A 22,684-nucleotide genomic window follows, 5' to 3' on the forward strand; every position below is an offset into this window, starting at 1 on the left:
CCAGAACAGGCTGAAGCGGTAGAAATGGAGGCATCCATAGAAACCTCTGTAACATTAGACTGCTTCACTGCTGTGGATCAAGTGGAAATAACATCAATTATTACGTCCTCCAAATCCTCAACGTGTCTGTTAGACCCAATTCCCACTAGACTTTCTAAAGAAACTTTTCCCCTAATTAATGATCCCATATTAACAATGATAAATGCCTCTCTGGAAACTGGTTACGTGCCACAGTCTTTTAAATATGCAGTTGTTAAACCTCTTCTGAAAAAGCCCAGTTTGGATCCTAGCATCTTGGCCAACTATAGACCGATATCAAACCTGCCCTTTATTTCTAAAATCCTAGAAAGAGTTGTAGTTAAGCAGCTTTACTGCCACCTACAGGACAACAGCCACTTTGAAGACTTTCAGTCGGGGTTTAGACCTCACCACAGTACGGAAACTGCACTAGTTAGAGTCTCTAATGACTTGTTATTGGCCTCAGAAAAGGGACTACTTTCTATTCTGGTCCTGTTGGACCTCAGTGCAGCCTTTGACACTATCGACCACAGTATTTTACTCCATAGATTAGAGCAGGACATAGGGATCAGAGGATCTGCTCTCCAGTGGTTTAAATCCTATCTGTCTGATAGGTATCAGTTCGTTAATGTAAATGGAGATTCCTCTCAGTGCACTCGAGTCAACTATGGAGTCCCACAGGGCTCAGTCTTGGGACCGATCCTGTTTACGCTTTATATGTTACCCCTAGGAAACATAATCAGGAAACACAGCATTAATTTTCATTGTTATGCCGACGATACGCAGTTGTATTTATCCATGAAGCCTGACCAGAATGACCAGATAGAGAAACTGAACGCCTGCATCAGTGACATCAAGACCTGGATGACAATTAATTACCTCCTCTTGAACCCAGAAAAAACTGAGGTCATTATACTTGGTCCTAAAAACCTCAGAGATGCTCTGTCTGCTCAGATAGTTTCCCTGGATGGTGTAAGTATAGCCCCCAATTCCACAGTTAGAAACCTTGGGGTTTTACTTGACCAGGATTTATCATTTAAGGCTCACATATCTCAGGCGTGTAGAACTGCCTTTTTTCACCTGCGGAATATTGCTAAGATCAGAAACCTACTTTCTAAGAGTGATGCTGAAAAACTCATCCATGCATTTGTTACATCGAGGCTGGATTACTGTAACTCCTTGTTAGCAGCGTGTCCTAAGAGTTCCTTAAGAAGTCTCCAGCTTGTTCAGAACGCAGCAGCTAGATTGTTAGCTGGAACTAGCAGAAGAGATCACATCACTCCTGTGTTAGTTTCACTCCATTGGCTCCCAGTTGATTCTAGAATTAAGTTCAAGATCCTCCTGTTAACCTATAAGGCCTTACATGGAATGGCCCCGTCCTATATTAAGGACCTCATAGTCCCTTACCATCCAATGAAAACACTTCACTCCCTAAATGCAGGACTGCTTGTGGTTCCTAGAATTAGTAAAAGTACGGTTGGAGGTAGAGCGTTTAGCCACCAAGCCCCTGTTTTATGGAATAAACTCCCAGCTCATGTAAGAGAGGCCGACTCAGTTTCTACATTCAAAGTTAGACTGAAAACATTCCTCTGTGGACAGGCTTATTGTCAGACTAGTTAGTATTCAGAGATTATTTAACTTAATGTTAGTTTGTTTAAATTAAACTTAATAATAACTATTTCTTTTAAAAGGCTGCTAGAAGTTGAAGCTGGGGTAACTATGGTGCTCTGGGGTTCTGTCCTCTTTCCTTTTTTACTTCTACCCTTCCTCTTCTCTATTCTTGATCATAATTTATCATTTAGTTCTCCATGCCTCTGTTTGCTGCAGTGATTCATGTATTGTCCCTCTTTTCCTCTTTCCCCTCCTGGGGAGTGGGAGTGCTTCCAGACTCCAGTTGGTTCATCCGTGCTCCTGTTCCTGACCGAGTACCTCGCCTCTGCTCCTGCTCCTACACCTGGCTGTGGTTCCTGTCTCCGGCTCGACTCGCGCCTTTGACTGTCCCCCCCCCCCCCCCCCCCCCCCCCAACTCCATCTGGATGAAGCTCGTCTGCTGGACTTTTATATATGTAGTTGTAGATTTAGATAAGTTCATTCTTCTCTAAGATTTCTGGTAAATCGCCTGTCCGTCCTGGGGGAGGATCCCTCCTTCATGTGGACACCCCTGAGGTTTCTTCGTTTTTTCCGGAATCCGTTTTTTTTGGGAGTTTTTCCTTACGGCGAAGGGGGGTCTAAGGGCAGGGATGCCAGTATAGCTTAGTCAGTTTGTTAGTTCATTTTAGTATTTTCCTATTGAACTCTTTGTATTCATGATCCTTTTGATTTCATGTTTTACTTCGAAGCCCATCGAGACGACTGTTGTTGTGATTTTGGGCTATACAAATAAAATTGAATTGAATTGAATTGAAGAGCCCCCCCCCACGCTGCAACATTTGCCTGAAGCCCATTGCAGTCAAAGGCTCTGACTGGCTGTAGCGTGGCACGCGCTCAGTCCTCTGACACACGCAGCGCACGGACACACACACACACATAGTCATTCTACAAGGCCTCTATAGTTAGTTCATTAGTTAGATAGTTAGTTGTCTAATTGTTACTGTTATTTGTTAATAAAGAAGACTCATTGTAATTATGAATGTATTCATTTGCGACGCGTTTATATCATGTGGGACACAGAAAAAGCGACTTCTCCAGTACCGATAGCAGAACCGTTGATTGTTGATGTAGGTTATTCTGAGAGAGACGCCTTCAAAGTTGTTCTGCGACAGTTTTTTTCAAGGATTTTGGAGATGAAAGGAAGATTAGAAAATGGGGCAGAAAGTGTTTAGTTTGGAGGGGTCTAATCCTGCTACAGGAGTGACAGCAGCCTTTTTGAGAGGAGAGGACTGAATAAGGTTGGTGATGAGAGGGGACAGGCAGGGAAGAGGAGCTTTGACCAGAACTGTAGGAAGTGGATCAAGTTGACTGCTAGAGGATTTCGAATGTTTAATTAGCTCAGCAATATCACTGACTGATAGTAGAGAAAATGATGAGAATGTGTGATGTGGGTCCAACAGGAATGAGGGAGCTGGAGCGGAGCCAGGATGTACTAAGAGTTCCTGATGGATGTTCTCTATTTTTGATCTGAAGAAGGAAGCCAAGGTGTCACAGAAGTCAGAGGTGTAACGGTGGGGTGGTAGTTGGTTAGTAGGCTGTCACTTTGGAAAAGAGGGGAAAGAATTCCCTTCACATGTGTTTATTAAAGTGGAGTAGCATGCTGACTTGGCTTTAGAGATGGAGTCCTTATAGTGGGAGAGGTGACTGATGTACATGTCCCTGTGTACGGAGAGACCAGCTTTTTTGTACAGTCTTTCCAGTCCACGTCCTTTAGCTTTTAGTTGTCTGAGGGAGGGGCTGAACCAGGGAGCAGTGAGCGAAAAGGAGACCCTTCTGGTTTTAAGCGGAGCATGGATATCCAGGATGCTGTCATGATGATGTGAGACAAGTTCATCAGGTGTGTGGAGGGTGTCAGTGCAGGGAAGGTCAGTGATGGGGCGGCCGTGGTGCAGCGGTAGGGCGGTCGACCCATGATCGTAAGGTTGCAGGTTCGATCCCTGCCTTGCACGCCCATGAGTCAAAGTGTCCTTGGGCAAGACACTGAACCCCACCTTGCCTCTGGTGGTAGGCGGGCGCCTGTGTTTGGCAGCAGAGCGGCCACCAGTGTGTGAATGTGTGTGACTGTAAAGCGCTTTGTCCTTGTAGGAAGAAAGGCGCTATATAAGTATACGCCATTTACCACATGGGATGAGAAATGATCCAGGTTAATCTTATTGATTTTACGGTAGGTAGTGCTGCGTGGGGGGGTTGATCCAGCGGATGCAATATTCACATCAAAAGTTACTAGGGAGTGGTCAGAGAGAGAAAGGGGATCCACTTCGCAGCCATTTGGCAAGACACCAGAGCAGCAGACAAGGTCTAAAATCGGTCCTGTGGTGTGGGTGGGAATTGTGATGTGTTGATGAACACCAAAACTCTCCAAACAGGATATAAAATCTGTGGACTTCTTGCAATAATCACAGAAATGCCTGAAAGGGTCTGAACTTCCCTCAGCTAAAGAAGATCAGCATTAAACAGATTCCGTCAGTTCCAGTCCAAATCAAACTGAGACTCACCTTTAGGTGTAATCATGGATCCAGACCTGAACCCATACTTCCCAGGCTGGAAAACTCGTAACTCAGTGGTGCTCATGTGTTTGTGTCTATTTTCCCTAAAAGTTGAAAAGCTTACCTGATCCCTGTATTTGTGAACCAGTTTATGTTGAAACGCCTTGGACCGAGTTTGACTGTTCCTGGTGAAACTGTCACTGCAGGGTGTCAGCCAGGCTTCTTCAAGGCTGAAGCCTCCAACAGATCGTGCGAGGCTTGCCCTGCCAACTCTCAGGCTCTGGTCTCTGGAGCCCAGTTTTGCTTCTGCAAGGATGGATTTTATCGAGCACCAACAGATCTGCGCACAGGGCCCTGCACAGGTGAGAATCCTACATGCATTGAACTGCTTTTCTCTGCATTTGCATGCTGGATTAGTTTTTCTCGCATCAATACTTTAAATACAGATTCCTTAAATACGTCTTTGTGTTCCTCAGGTATAATTTTGTTCTCCAACCTTTTATATTACAGGCCTCCCCTCTGCTCCCCGCGACCTCATGGCCTCCACCCAGCTCCCGTCAGGGAAACTGCTCCTCTCCTGGAAGCCGCCTGAAGACACTGGAGATCGGGAGGACATAACCTATAATGTGGAGTGCCAGCGCTGTGACGGTCCTGTCTGTCAAACCTGCGGAGAGAAGATCCGCTACGAGCCTGGCAGCGTGGGCCTCACCGACACCAAGGTGCTAGTGAGCCAGCTGGATGCACACCTGAACTACACCTTCACTGTGGAGGCTCTTAGTGGTGTATCTCAGGTTCTTGAGGAGGAAATGCCATCTTCCACCTCCATCACTACATCTGTGCTCTTCACAGGTGAGCAGGACCAGCAGACACAGGTCTATGGAGCATCTCATTATGAAGAACTGATTTCATTACTGATGATGTTTTTCATATTTTAATCTCCTTTTGTCATCAGATCCCCCAAAACCTATAAGCATACAACTGGTTGAACAGACTCCCACCAGTTTGTCCCTTTCCTGGGATGTCTCCCCTCGTTCTCAGCCAACCAGCTATGAACTTACCTACCGCAAGAAGGTGCACCACGCTTGATTGTTTCCCCCAAAGTTCCATAGACTTGAACGGGGTAGTTCTTGTAGGATCCGCATTAACTAATGTTCAGTTCTAAATGTATTTTAAAAGAGACATGCAAACTTTCCACTCTTATCTGGGGTTCGGAAGTGATGTTGGTTAACCTTTTTGTCCCTGCCAGGACGATAATCTGGATAAAACGACCTACATTTGGCTTAAATTGGAGAAAAACTACGCTCAGATCAAGGATCTGGCCCCGGCTACTGCCTATCTCTTCAGGGTTCAGGCTCTCAGCAGTGATGGCAGCCACGGAGGCTTCAGCCAGGAGGAACAGTTCGAGACCTTGTCTGAAGGTAAAAAAGAGAACAATTCATTATTTCCTGACATCCTTGTTCAGGGTTAGGGTCTCGCTTGAATGTCCCTGCTTTTGTTTTTAGAACACCATAGCAAGACAGCAGTTATCCTGGCTGCTGCGGCGGGAGGAGCCAGCATGTTGATCCTTGTGCTTGTGGTTCTGTTTGTGCGCAGACGGTGAGTAACCGCTGCTCCATCAAAGGCCTCCACCACTGTTTGGATTTCTCATATTTGGTCTTTGCTAAGCCTCTAAAAACTCCTGCATCCACTTTCTCTGGTTTTTTTCAATACCCGCTTCTCTAGCTGAATCCGAGAACTCACCTGGGTTGAATCTGTCCCGTCATCGGTCACTGACCAAATCAGCTCTGAGTTAAAATTTAAGTCCCAAATTTGTTCTCTGCATTTGACCCATCATCCCCTGGGGGAGGGGTGGGCTGCAGTTACAGCCGCGCTCCAGCCATTTGGTGGTTTAAGCCCCAAATTCAGCCCCTTCATGCTGGGGGCTTTGGCTCCCATCTTTAGAAATTTTGGTCTCAGACTTGGCCTGGATTTGAACTCACAACCTTCTGGTCACAGGGCAGACACTCTATGACAAGGCCAGTGAGGGGCACACCATTGGTCATACCATCTGCTTGGATGCTTCAGTGTAAACGTGAACTTCCTCAGTGGTGGGAAAACTCGCAGATGCCCATATAACACCCTTCAATTCATTCCTAAATGTTTCTTCATCTCTAAATTCATTTTAATGCCAGGAACACTTCAGAACATTCACATGATGGAGGTCCGCTCTCGGAACACTTTTTTGAACAAATTGCTTTAGGACTTTCAGCAATTTAAGCATAAAGCTTCAATGGTCGCACTTGCAGCTTAGCATCTTCAGGGATTCAGCTTGCACACATGCATTATCATAGATATTGTCTAGTTTTAAAATATCCTGTGTTTCAGGAGAAGAAATTCTCACAGGCAGAGACAAGACGACACTTACTTTTCCACCCCAGGTAAAACCGCATCTTAATAAACTGACAGTTCGTGGAAATGTTCTCAGTGCAGTTTTGTGTCTTTGACATGCAGAGCAGTTAAAGCCGCTGAAGACGTACGTGGATCCACACACATACGAGGACCCCAACGTAGCTGTGCTGAAGTTTGCCACAGAAATCCCCCCCAGCCATGTAACAAAACAGAAAGTCATTGGAGCTGGTGAGTGACACACCGCTGTGAAAATCTGCCGCAGGGCTTAAGATGTTGAAAGAGCTTTCCAACCCACAGATTCGCTGTTTATTTTGTGTGTTTTTCACCGTTTAACAGGCTGAATGACAGTGGTTTGCAAGATTAGCATCAGTTCTCACACAACAAGTTGAGACAGTGTCTGTTGTGCGTCAGGTCTGAGGAATGTGAGGGTTTGAAACCAGGTTTCAGCAACAGGACGCTGGGAAGCTTTTCTTTAAGGAAAGGCTCGTTCAAGTGTGACCACTTTTACTCTTTGGACCTTTTTCAGTGATCAACTCCCATGATCACGTGTGCAGCGGCCTGCCTGCAAAACACAGGGCAGTCTTTCTTGCAGCACCACGCCAAGACACACCTTTGTGAGAGCACCTCGGGCAAAACAGGCACAGAGACTTCCTGATTTTGTCACTGTTATACAGCCAAAGCCTGCAGCAAGAAACCCGAGAAGATTCCTCACATCCATTTACTGTTGTCGTTCTGGATCTCTTGTTCTGATAAAGACTGTGCCTTTTTGCAGGAGAATTTGGAGAGGTGTACAAAGGAATTTTAAAGGCTCCAGGGAAGAAGGAGTTTGCAGTAGCTATCAAGACGCTGAAGTCCGGATACTCTGAGAAGCAGAGGCAGGATTTCCTGAGCGAGGCCTCGATCATGGGCCAGTTCTCCCATCAGAACATCATCCGTCTGGAGGGCGTGGTTACCAAATGTAGGCATTCCTGCCGTTAAGCTTGTTTTATATTGTATCATCATTTGTAATATAGTGCGTCGCACTGGGTTTTTGTGCAGTTAAACATGCTATGATAGTGACTGAATACGTGGAGAATGGAGCACTGGACAAATACCTGAGGGTGAGTCCACCTGTTGTTCCTGCCCTCACTTTGTTGTTAGCTGATTATGTAAATGCTTGAAAGGGAGGTGATGACATCATTTGATATAAGAACAACCCTTCTCTCTTCCTCTAGAACCACGATGGAGAGTTTTCCTCCTTCCAGCTGGTGGGCATGCTGCGTGGAATCGCAGCTGGCATGAAGTACCTCTCAGACATGAGTTACGTTCACCGGGACCTGGCTGCTCGCAACATCCTGGTCAACAACAACCTGGAGTGCAAAGTGTCTGATTTCGGCCTGTCCCGAGTGCTGGAAGATGATCCTGAGGGGACATATACCACAAGTGTGAGTAGATATGGGCCTTTCTCAGAGCATGACCCACAAAGCATGTCAGGGAGCTCACAGTTGGTTATGTCTGTGTTCTTCAACAGGGAGGTAAAATTCCCATTCGCTGGACGGCTCCAGAGGCAATAGCCTACAGGAAGTTTACTTCAGCAAGTGATGTTTGGAGTTTTGGCATCGTCATGTGGGAAGTCATGGCGTTTGGAGAAAGACCCTACTGGGATATGAGTAACCACGAGGCAAGCTAACAGTTAGAGTTAATTTCTTTCAATGGCACTTTAGGATAGGTAAACAGCTGCCCTAAAAAATCTAATGATGTGACCAACTGCAGGTGATGAAGGCTATCAATGAGGCTTTCAGGCTGCCTGCACCCATGGACTGCCCTTCAACTGTCTACCAGTTGATGCTGCAGTGCTGGCTGCAGGATCGGTCAAAGAGGCCGCGCTTCGGAGACATCGTAAGCCTGCTGGACAAGTTGGTGCGCAGCCCCGACTCCCTGAAGACCATTGCAGACTTTGATCCACGGTAAGATCTGTTTGGTAATCAGCCATCTGGGTTAGGGTGAGGTTTTCTTTAAGCAATGGTCACCAGAAACACCCAAGTCCTCCACCAAAACAGTTGGAACAGGGAAATTTGGCCTCTTAAATGGTCCTCAGTGAGCTTGTATGTATGCACAGACACATGAAACATAAGAGGGAATAATGGGCCGGGGGTCCACGGTGGCCAGGATTGTCAGACTGAAATGTGGTCATCGCCAGGCCCCCGGCCCATGTCAACAGCCCTCATCAAGTGTTTATGCTACTACTGTAGGATTTCTAACAGTTAGACTGTGGCGGTGGGACGGCAGCACATCAGACAATTTTGGGACCTTAGAGACCCTCCTATCAGTCAGTTATCGTGCTGCTGCCTTCCTGCCACCGCATGGCCTCCAAATGTGCATTGGCGGCCACTGCCCGATGTCATAAAATCGTCCAGTCGCCGCTCAATTCGAACTTTGCCGCTGGCATGTAGAAATACAACCACTGTCTCCCGTTGACAAATGCCGGTGTGTGGCCACATGAAGATTTTGCTGAAAAACAGGCTTTTTGCTTTCAGCGTGGTGGCCTTTTGGCATATGTGATCGTAGTCTAAACGAGAATGTCTCAACAAGGGATCCATATCAATCTACTCACCTTCTCTGTCTTATCACTAGGGATGGGTATCGTTAAGGTTCTACGGTACTACTACTCTTATTGATACTGCTTATCGATCCAGTATTTTGACAATTATAGATACTTTTTGAGGACGAAAAATTAATAACAAATTTATTTCCTCTTTATGCAACAACATTGTTTTTTTTTTAGAAAACATTTTACTTTATACATTTTTCCAACTTGAAAAGTAAAATACATGAAAAAATAAGTTATTTAAAGAAAAATAAACAGCAATGTTTTGACATATTGCTGTCATGATGAAAATATAAACCAAATTAAATGAACTGTTCACTCTAAAATAAAATGCAGTTGCATAGGGCAGCAAACGTTGCTCGTTTTTGTTGTTGGAAGTTCTGCATATGGTGCGTGATTTGAACTATAATAAACACATTCATCATTGCTAATAATTTACTTTTCTGCGAGTCCTGTGTTCAAACTTCAAGGGCTTCTGGGGGAATTTCCATAGCATTCATTTCCATTACAAGCTGCGTGCGTTCTTTTTATTTTTTTATATTTTTTAACTTGTCCTGTCCAACAGCTAGGCAGACAGATGAGAGCTGAGGGCCTCTTGTGTTGGACATATTTTACTTTAACAAGTGGGGTTATGAATCTTCAGACTAACCAAAGGTATGTCTGAATAAACCCCTTTTGTAATTGAGGCCAAACTTTATTCATTTTAATCATGTTTGAAAATCTTTGGTGTTGGACCGGACGGAAAAGGAAAGAAGGGAAGAAGAGGGAGGGATGTTAGAGAGGGGGGGGGGGGGGGGGGGGGGTAGGAGGGTGATCATAGGAAGGAAGGGTAAAACCATGAAGCAGCATAGAGCAACTAGTTTCTGAATGGTTATACTCATTACGGTGAGGTTCAGATGTAATACAAATCTAGAAGGCCGGGGCCTATCCACACACACACTCACATGTTATAAACACACCTGTTGGCTCCAAAAAAAATGTCCTCATGTCAACATGTACACAATACAGATAATGTTCACACACGCATACTTACGCCTTGCGTGCGGATTCTTGAGTGCGCCAGAGACTTTTGTGTGTGTGTGTGGGGGGGGGGGTTGCAAGAGTCCCGACACCGCGACTCTTGCTGCTTCATCACCACGGTGATCACTCCCACACCGTCACAGCTCTACTCCAGAGCGGTTTAATAAAGACCTCTATTACTGTTCTCTTTCACTCCGTCACAACAAACATGAACGTGTGCCCCCAACACTTGTGCACGCTCTCACTCGCTCTGGCGTGGCACGTGCTCAGTCCTCTTACACACGCAGCGCACTGCTACACACACACATACTCATTCTACAACACCTGTATAGTTAGATAGTTAGTAGCTAGTTGTTACTGTTATTTGTTAATAAGGAATACTGCGTTGTAATTATGAATTGTATTCATTTATGCAGCCGGGGGATTTTGTGTTTGGCGACAGGGGTGGGATGGGGTTGCGGGGTTTGCGGTTAACCGTGACACCGTGACTCTTGCTGCTTCATCACCGCAGTAATCAAAAACCCCACACTGTCACAGCTCTAGTTTATATCTTGTGGGACACACATACACTAAAAAGCGACTTCTCCAGAACCGATAGCAGAACCGTTGAGGTCAGATCTTACCGATACTGAGGTCTTGAAGAATGTTGCCCCGGGGCTCGTTCAATTCCGGGGCTCGGTACCCATCCCTACTTATCACCCCATCATTTCTGCCTGAACATGAATCTGTTTTTGCCGTGGTAAACTCTGCACATCAGAAACATTTGTATTTCCTTTCCATTGCCAGCATTTCAATCCGTCTGCCAAGCACCAGCGGCTCGGACGGTTCTCCCTTCAGGTCCGTGTCCGAATGGCTGGAGTCCATTAAAATGAACCAGTACATTGACAACTTCACATCTGCTGGGATACTCACCATGGACCAGGTCTTGCAGATGAAGAATGAGTATGTTTGTCATCTTTGTTCCTCATTGAATCTAAAACTACAATCCTAAAAGATTTCTTGCTGCATATCTCTAGAAGCAGAAGTCAGAATTTTAAAATGTAGGACTGGGCTCATTTGTGGTGGACCAGTCATTGTAGGTCCAAGACATGCTACCTGCCTTGTGGATCGATTCTTCTTGACCTCCTAAAATCCTGGTTTTGCCCGTTTAGGTGAAAATGCTCTTTAGCTTTGAATGCAGATGCAAAATCCCATCGAGAAAGAACTACTTGAGAACATTTGGGACCTGATCCATTTGGACCATGACCACAAGAACATCCAAAAAATAAACCCCTCAGTCTCTGTAAATGCAGGCCTTCTGGGCAAACTGTAAAGACAAACCCTTTCAAGTATTTGTTATGCAGCCGGATGTCATTTCATGGCTCCATTCTACCATGGTAGTCATGTGGTAGCACTCTTGGAAAGCCACCAGTTATTTATGATGCACCCTTTTGCCAGACAAGGGATTCATGGTAAGCAGGGAGAATTCTCGTTAAGTCGTTGAGGCTGTAATTAAAACTTTGGCTAGAAACTTGTGTATGTGTGTGCAAGGCTGTAGCTCTACTAGTGAGGAGCAAATAAGCCAGTATTACCTGTTATTGTCCAAGATGAAAAAAAAGGGGCAGTTTAGAAGCTTGGAGCGGACCCCACCTTTTCAGCAAGTTGAAGCTAGACTGGACTGGAATCGGCTCCAGGCTGGTATTTCATCACTCTGAATGAGTGGGTGATTACTTCAAGACACGACAAAGCAGGAGGGATGTGTGAAAAGTGTTGGACTGAAGCCAAAACGCCAGAGCAGCGGCTCTTTAACACTCTTCTGTCTTTTGCAGGGACGTCAAGAACATTGGCGTGAGGCTCCCCGGCCATCTAAAGAGAATCGCTTACAGCATCTTGGGTTTAAAGGACCAGACAAGCACCCTGAGTGTGTTTGCAGTGTAATCCCAGCAAGGAGGACAATCCAGACCAGCCGCTGCAGCTGGCAGCCTTTTTTACTCTTAGCTTTGCTCAAGCTGCAGGAATGGTTTTGAAACTGCTCTTTTTTCCCATTGAATTGATCCAATAGTCTGTATATTTAAATATCTATTTTTTTATTGTACATGCCTTGTTTTGGATATATCCCAATGCTAGAATAGGAGGATTTTCATCTTTTCCTTTCATCATCAACCTTTTGTAACCTGCTTCAGCTTTGCACCAGGAATCCAGTGTCCTGTTTCTGCAGAAAACGTACGAGGGATGATGATATTTACAGATTCCTTTGGTATTGTTTTATAATTCTACTATGACCCAAACATTGGAATTAGGGCCAGATAATGTAGCACTTGATCAGCTTTGTTTTTCTTATAAAATAGAGAAACACTTCTTAAGCCTTGAAATGTTTAGAAATTGTAAACAAAGTTCTGTTTTTGACTGTTAAGTTATTTGAAAGACTGAAAGTTTAAAAGGGAAAGAAAACTGCTGGTTCATATTTTGGGTTTCAGTATCTCATTTGGCTTTTGGACCCTTTTGTTGTGCAAAGTCGCAACGTTTTTGATGCTTCAACAATCAAGTGCATGACACATCCCAGAGATTTGCCACTAAATCCGTGTTCAGTGGAAGATGAGTGGAAGCAGCTCTTCGGTGTGAGAACAGGACACGCCTCCTGTTGATGACTCCAAATCCTATTCATTTACTCTTCCTTTGGATTTTTTGCTTTTGTTGACTTCATTTGAAAAAGAGGAGTTTTCCTGGTTTACACTCTTAACCAAACAGTTGTTTTAAATTCACTGCTGCTGTCTTTCCAAATCTTTCTTTGTGAGACTCATTATTGGCTCATTCTTTGTTGCCTTTGGTCTTATGGTGTATTTTATAGTTTATTTATTTTTTTAACTTTTATTTATTCAAAGTGACAAACACTGAGCTTGGTTTATAAGTTTATATAAGCTGCTCGTTGATTTTAAAATAAAATAAAAATCCTCAATGTGTCTCATTTCTAAGATAGTCACCCCCCAAACTGCAATTACATTGCAGAGAAAAAACCTATTGCTAACTTTGATCTATTTTTTTAAATTGGTTGTTTTTTTAAGCAGTGACGCCTCTTTTGAGTTTAGTTTGTTTTTAGTGATCTTTTTGGAGGGTTTTCACCTCCTCGCTGTCTTCAGGTTTGCGTCGCCCCCTGTCCATGTAGGCCGCTGGTTGCTCGTTGGCAGGTTTTCTGTGTTTCTCCTAAGGTTCAGAAAGTTCTAAATTCATGGTTGATCAACCAAAAACCTGCTTAGGGCTTAGTCCCAACTGCCCTTGCGGGGGTGGATACAGACTGTGTGGGCAAAGGTGCAAAAGTTGTGCTATCTTAGGCACTTTAACGTTGGGAGTTGGGTCATCAAGACCAGTGTTTTTCAACCTTTTCTGAGCCACGGCACACTTTAACCTTAAAAAAAATCCCGCGGCACACCAGCATCCAAAAATTAAAAAAAAAGGAGAAACTCATAGTCTGTATTGATCTACAGCCCCTGCACAATCTCACATGCATTTTTGAGATAATTGTTACAGAAAAAGCTGGAAACTGTAGCTGTTTTTTTCTAAAAGATGCAATAAAAGTTAAGTTAGAAGATTTAAAAACAGTTTGTGTGTTCGTTAGTTTCAAGACGTTTAACAACAGATCTCCGTATGCGCTGTCACTCTCACAACCCAATGCATCATGGGAGATGTAGTGCTAAAACGGCCGAAGTTCGGTTTTCGGAGCTTCATTGTTTTGTTCACTTATTCCATGGTCTGATACCGGATTCTGTGGAAAGCTACACCGCTAAAGACGAGCTTTAGCTGGTATTTCTTTTAGAACTGAGCGACTTTACGAGCTAAATCGGGACAAGGAAGTGAAGACTTTAACCACTTCTGATTGGTCAGACTGATGACATGTGATTAACCCCCCCAACACGGGACTTTTCCAAACTACAGCCGATGGTGCAGCTGAATCGCGGTACGTCATTCTTATCAAAATGTCTTTAATAAAATAAAATAAACGCAAAGAAAAAGTATTTTACGATCTTTTATATTCCTAACTCCTCAGTGTTTTATCAGGGCCTGTTTGGATGAACAAAGAGCTAAAATCCTGGAGATGGGAAATGGGTTTTTAGATCAGTTAATGAGGGCAATTTCCCACGGCACACTTGGCCATCTCCCCACCAGTGTGCCAAAACACTGCTCTAGACAGTGCTCTGAACCTTTGTTCTTCAATGATTTGTGATCTTCACTGGTGTCCATGGATTACATGAAATCTGTCCACCTTTATCCACCTTTGTCATGGTAGGGAGAACACCTCAATGGAAGGGGGGGGGGGGGGGGGGTCATCTAAGATAGCACAAGGGTTAAAATCATATCCAGGACTGTAACTCAAGACAGCTAGAACAAGAACATGGACTTCGACCAAAAAAATAATAATGATAAAAACGCCCCTCTCCCCCTCTGCGGGTGGTTTCTCCTCCAAGCTGGGGTCCTCTACCAGAGTCCTGGGAGCTTGAGGGTCCTGCAGTATCTTAGCTGTTCCTGTTCTTTTCTGGACTGAGAGGTCTGAGGTCTTTCCAGGTATCTGTTGTAGCCACTCCTCCAGCTTGGGGGTTACTGCCCCCAGTGCTCCAATTACCACAGGCACCACTGTCACCTTCACTTTCCAGGCTTTCTCCAGTTCTTCTCTGAGTCCCTGGTATTTCTCCAGTTTCTCATGTTCCTTCTTCCTGATGTTCCCAACACTTGGCACTGCCACATCCACCACAACGGCTTTCCTCTGTTCTTTCGGCGCCTTCTGGGTTCTCTTTTCTTAAGCTCTGTTATTTCTCTTTTACTTGTGCTTGTTTTTGTGTGTTTTATTATGAGGGGCTTATTTAATTATTTTACTTCATGTGTGGGGTTTGTTTTTATTGTATTCTTGTTTGTTTTTTATGGAAAGCACCTTGAGCTGTCTGTGTGACATGAAAGGTGCTTTATAAATAAAATTAATTTGAATTTGAATTTTATCCACCACTACAATGTCTGGTTGGTTCTCCATCAATATCCTATCAGTCAGGATCTGGATCAGAATCTTTGCCCTCTCATTCTCTACCAACTTCAGAGGTGTTTCCCCTTTTGACCTTGGGGTTTCCAGTTCATATTCTGCACACATGTTCCTGTATATTATTCCAGCCACTTGATTGTGGCGCTCCATGTATGCTTTACCTGCCAGCATCTTACACCCTGCAGTTATGTGCTGGATTGTTTCAGGCGCCTCTTTGCACAGCCTACACCTTGGGTCTTGTCTGGTGTGGTACATCTACACCTTGGGTCTTGTCTGGTGTGGTACATCTACACCGTGGGTCTTGTCTGGTGTGGTACATCTACACCGTGGGTCTTGTCTGGTGTGGTACATCTACACCTTGGGTCTTGTCTGGAGACATTCACTGAGCACACTGTCAGTTGGGGCCTTGAGCTTGATGTACTCATGCATCTTGGATGTTTCATCCTGGATAGTGGCTTCTACGCTCACTAGTCCTCGGCCTCCTTCCTTGTGGCTAGCATACAGTCTCAGGGTGCTGGATTTGGGATGGAATCCTCCATGCATGGTGAGGAGCTTTCGTGTTTTAACATCCGCGGTCTGTATCTCTTCCTTTGGCCATCTTATTATTCCTGCAGGGTATCTGATAACTGGCAGTGCGTAGCTGTTTATTGCCCGGGTCTTATTTTTGCCATTGAGCTGGCTTCTCAGGACTTGCTTTACTCGTTGGAGGTATTTAGCTGTTGCAGCTTTCCTTGTTGCCTGCTCCAGGTTGCCATTTGCCTGTGGAATTCCAAGGTACTTGTAACTGTCCTCGATGTCTGCTTTTGTTCCTTCTGGGAGTGAGACCCCTCCTGTGTGGACTACCTTGCCTCTCTTTCTCACCATCCGGCTGCATTTCTCGAGCCAGAATAACATCCCAATGTCAGTACTGTAGATCCTGGTGGTGTGGATCAGGGAGTCAATGTCACGCTCGCTCTTAGTATATATTGATGTCATCCATGTAGAGGAGGTGGCTGATGTTGGCCCCATTTCTGAGTTGGTATCCATAGCCAGTCTTGTTGATTCTTTGGCTCAGGGGGTTGAGACCTATGCAGAACAGCAGTGGGGACAGAGCATCACCTTGGTATATCCCACATTTGATGGACACTTGTGCAAGTGGCTTCCCATTGGTTTCAAGGGTGGTATTCCACAGCTTCATTGAGATTCCTATGAAGGCTCTTAGAGCCCTGTTGATGTTGTACAGCTCCAAGCATTCAGTGATCCATGTGTGGCATTGAGTCATAGGCCTTCTTGTAATAAATCCATGCTGTGCACAGATTGGTGTGTCGTGACCTGCAGTCTTGAGCGACTGTTCTGTCAACCAGGAGGTGGTGTTTAGCTCCTCTGGAGTCTCTACCAATGCCCTTCTGTGTGTTGCTCATGTATTGATCCATGTGCCTATTTATCTTGGTTGCAATGATGCCAGACATGAGCTTCCATGTTGTAGACAGACAGGTTATTGGCCGGTTGTTGGATGGGACTGCACCCTTTAAGGGATCCTTCTGTATCAGAATCGTTCGCCCTTCCGTTAGCCATTCTGGGTGAGTCCCATCTCTTAGCAGCTGGTTCATTTGTGCTGCCAGGCATTCATGGAGTGCAGAGTTTCTTTAGCCAGTAGGCATTAAACATGTAATAATAATATTGGATTGGATTTATCTGCGCACTTCCAGACGCTCAAAGCGTTTACTATGTGTCCACTATTCATTCAGGTGATGGTAGAGTCGTGGCGCAAACACGGTCTCTCTGACCATGCACATTCATGCTGGTAGGCAGTAGTGTTAAGGGTCTTGTCCATGGGCCCTCACAAGGTGGTGTTAACTGCACACCAATTCAATTGCTTGCCTGTTCTTCCCCCCCTGGGAATCGAACCCTGGTTTCCTGCATGTCAGTCCTTCACCTTACCAACCGAGCTAGCCGCTAACCAATGTAGTTTTCAATGGCAAAATCGATCAGCAAAGTTAAGCCATATCTTCCTCCTCGTGCTCTGGCGCATGTAATTCATGCTTTGTTAACAGTGCTGTCCAGTTCTTAAATCCAATTATTTTTATTCAAGTTTTAAATTTAAACATTTTTTCTTTCACATTTTCAATAGATCCTTCAAGTTTATGTCAAAGGTGGGCCGGAATGTGTGTAATATTTGTGCTGATCCTTAGTATTTCTTTTGGTGTTGGGTGGTTTTGTATGTTGTGCTGTTTTGTTTAGTTTTTACTTTTGCATGCGGTTTAATTTTATTGGATCATGGACCTGATTGCACACACCTGGACCTCATTGGGCAGAACTCCTCACCACTGCATAAATGGAACTCAGCGCAGTGCAGCGCAGCTGAAGCGTGACGCAAGGAATGAAGCTCCGGGTGAGAGCCAAAGGAAGGGGGACCAGCTGATCGCCAGGTCGACGCCGACATTGAAGACGTAGCGGGAGCCGTGTGAGACGGGGGCGTCGACCGTGTGGAGGAACGCCGAGGCTGACCGAGAAGTCGCGTGTGGGACCTGAAGGCCCGACGATCGGTGCATAAAGGAAAGTCTGCTCCCCCGACCGGCCTGGATGCGTGTGGCTGATGTTGGTGTAACACCCTGAAGTTTTTGCGTTTTTTTTTGTGTGTTCGTTTCAGCCGCACAGACGCTGGGTTTTTTTTCCCTCCACGGCCGGTTTCAACGGTGGACTTCGGGGGGCGCGGCTTTGGGACTGGACTCTTTTAGCTGGGACTTTTAATCAAATTTTTATGTCTTTTATTTTATCAATTTACAGCTGTTTTTAGATTACTATTTATTAAATCCCTTTTTACATTTTTAATTGTTTTTAGTCATTTTTGCACAGTATTTTATTGAGCTGATTCAATCACCAGTGTGACATTTACAATATGTACCTTCAAGTTTAAAACTATTTTCAGAGTTTCCTTGTTTTTAAATGAAAAAGTACCATCTGTTTCCTTTTTATTCACTTTAAACTGGTACATTTTGACCCATAGGATAAAACTGCCCTAAATTCTGAAGGCCAGACGTTGCTTGGTAATCTGGGTTGTTCATCCAGTAAAATGGCAAAGTAGGGTCACAGAGCCTCGTCGTTGGCACCAATACATTAAAGCTGCTTTATTAGATCAAAGCTTCTAAACTCCTGACTCCTCCCTACCCACTTACTTTAGATAAACCTTTAGAATATCCATCTTACATGTTTGTTAAAATGTCCTATTTTATTTATTTACATTTAATTGTTTTTGACCTTTACAAAAGTTCCTAAATGATTCATTCATTCTTATTTTATGCCTTTTAGCTGTGCAGCACTTTTATCAGGTGAGATCGATTTTATTGAGATGTCACTCATTTAAATAAACGTATATTGATCTAATGCAGCATTACACCAGGCCAGTCAGTCAAAGTTATGGAATATCACACAATCTTTTTTCCTGTTCTCAAGATTCTCAGCTAAAGGAACTCATCAAATCCATTTTCCATAAAGAATTCAGCCACCTTCTTTGAGGGTCTTTCCTCTGCTGGGACAAGGAAGGGATGCTTAGTTTTCTAAGAACTAACTACTTTGGCTAATTGAACTTCTACAGCCCTGAAAGCATCCTTCACAAAAGGACCGTAGTCCACCAAGGCATTGTTTTTGCCAGAAAAAAAGAAGTTTTAACTATTCTGATCTTTCATGAAGCCCATCTTGGGTTTTTGTCCTTGACTTTCTGCTAACTGTATTTTCTGCTTCTGTCAAACCAAAAGAATGCCCAGAAATAGGCCTGGTTTTTATGTGGTTACTGTAAACCAAAAGTCCTGCTTTCTTCAGTCGTTCATTCTTCCTTTTCCATCCTTGATGGAAAAAAGTGAAAGGCAATGCTGCTAAATGTACATTTATCTAAGTGAAGTTTGTTATTGAGCTTGATGTATGCTGTCATTATTGTCTACATTCCTGTAAACGACAGGAGGAATCCATGGCAAGACAGAGACAGGGGGTGATTCCTGGTGATGCCCATGTGAGTGAAGTGCTTTAGGCAATAACAGCATGTGGGGTCTGTCTATGAAGACTGTCATTCATCCAGGTAGATCCCATCACCGTAGTGGGTTTAACCCTTGTTCTATCCTAGGCACATAAACATTGGGAGTTGGGTCATCTAGACCCACTAGACAGTGCTCTGAACCTTTTTTCTTCAATGATTTGTGATCTTCACTGGTGTCCATGGATTACATGAAATCTTTCCACCTTTATCCACCTTTGTCATGGTAGGGAGAACACGTCAGTGTGAGGGTGGGGTCATCTAAGATAGCACAAGGGTTAAAGGTTGTCATCTGGACTGAAGTTGAAAATGTTTCACCTCTTATCCAAACGACTTTGTCAATTCTGAAATAGCTGGTAAAAGAGCTGGTTTATATGTGCTCATGGGGGAGGAGTCAGACCTGAAACTGGATAGTATTGTTTACTTAGACCAGGGGTGTCTAAGTAAATTGAACCATGGCGGGCCGTATCTGGCCTGCCATGGTTCAATCCGGCCTAGTCATGAAGAGTAAAAATTATAAGAATGTTTAAAAAAAACAAGCACGTTTCTAGTCCATTCCTGTGGCGAGTTGTGATTTTTTTAAAGAAATAACCGAAATGCGCAATTCCGCCACTAGGGGGAGCACAGGCTAAGCAAAACAGGTGAAAATGCATATTTTTTGCACCTGCCAAAAGTGAAACCTAATGGCTCTGTGTCTGAATAAGATGTAGTTTGGTTCCCCGCAAGCCCCACTGCTGTGACATTGTTATAAGAATGATCAGTGGTGACACACTAATGACCAAAATGTTGTCAAAAAGAAAAAAAGGGTTGAAGTGCTGAGCTTTCCAGGAACAATGGACAAGTTTTATTTGTTTACGGAGTTGAAAGCAAAACCTGCGTGCTTGTTATGTCATCAACAGGTAGCAGTGCTCAAAGAATACAACATTCAGCACCACTATGAGACAATGAGGAAAGTTTCACCATTTGCAGTTAAGAAAAGAGAGGATTTACCAACTAAAAGCTGGACTGAATAAACAACCGTCTGCATTTACTGCAGCGTGACAAAAGTGATGGACCAGTGACAGACACCTGACTGCAGAGGAGTTGGAGCAAACATCCAAACCATTTTCAGATGCTGAACCTATAGAAAAATGCTGAAGGCTGCAGAAGTCTTGTTCCCTAAAAACCAGCCAGTCAAGGATTATGATTACAGATCCAACATCTCTGAGGAGACTTGGGCGCCATATTAAGGAATCCAGTCATTTATTGTATTTTCGGTCTATATTGATGAAAGCACAGATACAGATATTGCACAACTGTGCATATTTCTTAGAGGTGCTGAAGAGAGGTCATAGCGGAGTTTCTTGAGTTGATGGACCCAACAACAGCTGATGACATAGTCATCTCTCTAGTTACTTTGCTGGACTATGTTGGAGTGTACTGGTCACGTGATGTCAGTCTGGTCACTGATGGCGCCCATCAAAGGTCAGGAAGAAGGCAGGTGTTCCCACAAAATTCAGGCAGAAATCAGGAAAAGATTCTTGGACATTTCATTGTGTCTTGCACACTTGAATGACAGTAAATATGTTTCTGCACAGGATCAAAACGAAGCCCATTGAGACGACTGTTGTTGTGAATTTGGGCTATACAAATAAAATTGAATTGATCTGAATCTGATATTGATGGCTGGCTGAAGTTTGAGGAGAGAAAGGAGGTTAACTCCAAATTCTTGTTATGTTCACAAATGTTTGTAAGTTTAATTTAGTTTAATTATTTATTGATTTGCACATTTACATTTTAGGCAGGTGTTTCATTTTTCTTCCATAGCCCCTCTTGAGTTTATTATAGGAATTGATTCAGTGTCAGATGTAAAATAATCAGTCTGAATAAAAATTAAATAAACCAAATTCTTTAAGTGAAATGCATTTTATTTTACATCCATTGGCCTCTGTAAATGAATGTGTAATAATAAATTATTAGGCTACCATGATGGCTGAGGCTTTTTTTCCAACTAAGTTAAAAAAAAACAACTGTTTTTTGCTTTTATGTCACTGGTCCGGCCAACTTGGGATCAGACGCCTTGAATGGGGCCCCCGAACCAAAATGAGTTTGACACCCCTGACTTAGACCAATGTTTTTCAACCAGTGTGCTGCGACACAGTAGTGTGCGCCGTGGGAAATTACCCATTTTCACTGATCTAGAAACATTTCCCATCTCCAGGATTTCAGCTCTGTGTTCATCCAAACAGGCCCTGATAAAACACTGAGTAGTTAGGAATATGAAATTTCATAAAATACGTTTTTCTTTGGGTTTGTTTGATTCTATTACGTGTGGGCAGCTGGCCACTTAAAAATTTCCTCCGGGATCATTAAAGTCTATCTATATTAAAGTCTCTCTCTCCCTCTCTCTCTCTCTCTCTCTTTAGTGGTGTAGCTTTCCACAGAATCCGCTATCAGACAGTGGAACAAGTGGTTATGGTGGGGAGGTGATGCTGTAGTATCGCGAGACCCAACGAGACGAGCGTAGTGAGTCAACTTGGCGCCACGTAAGCAGTTGTACAAACATTTTCGATCTTGTTTCAATATTCTGCCATATTAAAATAATCCTAGCAACTAACATAACTTGATAAGATTATTAAGCTTTTGTCACCCTGGAGGGCCTGGACAAATTCATTGACGAGTGTTACAATACCTGCGTCATGGGGAAAACCAACGCCACCACCCCCTCCTCCAAGCGTGGACGCCCTGAAGACTCTCCCGGGGCTGCGTCCTCTCCAGGCAGCGGCGTGAGCGACATCCTTGATTCCATTGATAAAAAGCTCTCCAGCCTTGATTGCCACCTTAATCTGCTGGAGATCCTCCATAGAGAATTTCAAGGCCTGCGGGAGTCTCTGGAGTTCAGCCAGCAGCAGGTGCGGGAGCTAGCAGCGGAGAACCAGGCCCTCAGAGAGACCGTCAAGATCCTGGGCAACGACACCGCCCATCTCTCCGAGGAGAACCGATCCATCAAGGAAACCCTCCTGGATCTTCAGTCGAGGAGCATGAGGGACAACCTGGTGATCTCGGGGATTCCAGAAGAGGCAGGGGAAGACCCGGATGCCACTGTGAAGTCCTTCATGGAGGTCCACCTGAAGCTGCCCAAGGAGGAGGTGCAGAATATCTCTTTCCACAGGGTTCACCGTCTCGGAGGACGAAGGTCCGACAATCAGTGCCCGCGTCCTATTGTGGCCAAATTCGAACATTTTAAACAGAAGGAGCTGGTGAAGGGCCGCGGACGGGAAATGAAGGGAACGCACTTCAGCGTTAACGACCAGTTCCCGGCAGAAATCCTCCGTAGAAGGAAGATCCTGTTCCCGCTGAGGAGGAAGCATCTTACTGCGGGTACGAGAGCGGTTGTGGCCGTTGACAGATTATATGTCGACAGGCGGCTGTTCCGGGTCCCGGAGATCACCCCCTGGCTGGGCTGAAGGCTTTCAGATCCGCGCTGAGAACAACTGCGCTGCCCAGAAGAAACCCGTCAAACTCATTTCAATGGATGGAAAACCGGA

General features: G+C 44.5%; 1 protein-coding gene across 2 annotated transcripts in view; it reads left to right on the forward strand.

The window, feature by feature from the left end:
• Positions 1-13,084, forward strand: part of epha2b (eph receptor A2 b) — a 31,216-nt gene extending 18,132 nt beyond the window's left edge. For both annotated transcript variants that reach the window (XM_078949759.1, XM_011472907.4), the window contains exons 4-17: positions 4,361-4,516; positions 4,665-5,003; positions 5,107-5,225; positions 5,401-5,572; positions 5,657-5,750; positions 6,519-6,571; positions 6,645-6,770; positions 7,315-7,500; positions 7,581-7,642; positions 7,757-7,966; positions 8,053-8,202; positions 8,295-8,488; positions 10,936-11,091; positions 11,958-13,084. In XM_078949759.1, coding sequence (XP_078805885.1) covers positions 4,361-4,516; positions 4,665-5,003; positions 5,107-5,225; positions 5,401-5,572; positions 5,657-5,750; positions 6,519-6,571; positions 6,645-6,770; positions 7,315-7,500; positions 7,581-7,642; positions 7,757-7,966; positions 8,053-8,202; positions 8,295-8,488; positions 10,936-11,091; positions 11,958-12,066 — 2,126 coding nt within the window. In that variant the 3' untranslated portion in view covers positions 12,067-13,084. The remainder of the gene's footprint in view (positions 1-4,360; positions 4,517-4,664; positions 5,004-5,106; positions 5,226-5,400; positions 5,573-5,656; positions 5,751-6,518; positions 6,572-6,644; positions 6,771-7,314; positions 7,501-7,580; positions 7,643-7,756; positions 7,967-8,052; positions 8,203-8,294; positions 8,489-10,935; positions 11,092-11,957) is intronic.
• The last annotated feature ends 9,600 nt before the right edge of the window (positions 13,085-22,684 follow it).

Source organism: Oryzias latipes, chromosome 7, assembly GCF_053564925.1.
Source record: "Oryzias latipes strain Hd-rR chromosome 7, Olatipes_Hd-rR_3.1".
NCBI classification, from domain to species: Eukaryota; Metazoa; Chordata; class Actinopteri; order Beloniformes; family Adrianichthyidae; genus Oryzias; species Oryzias latipes.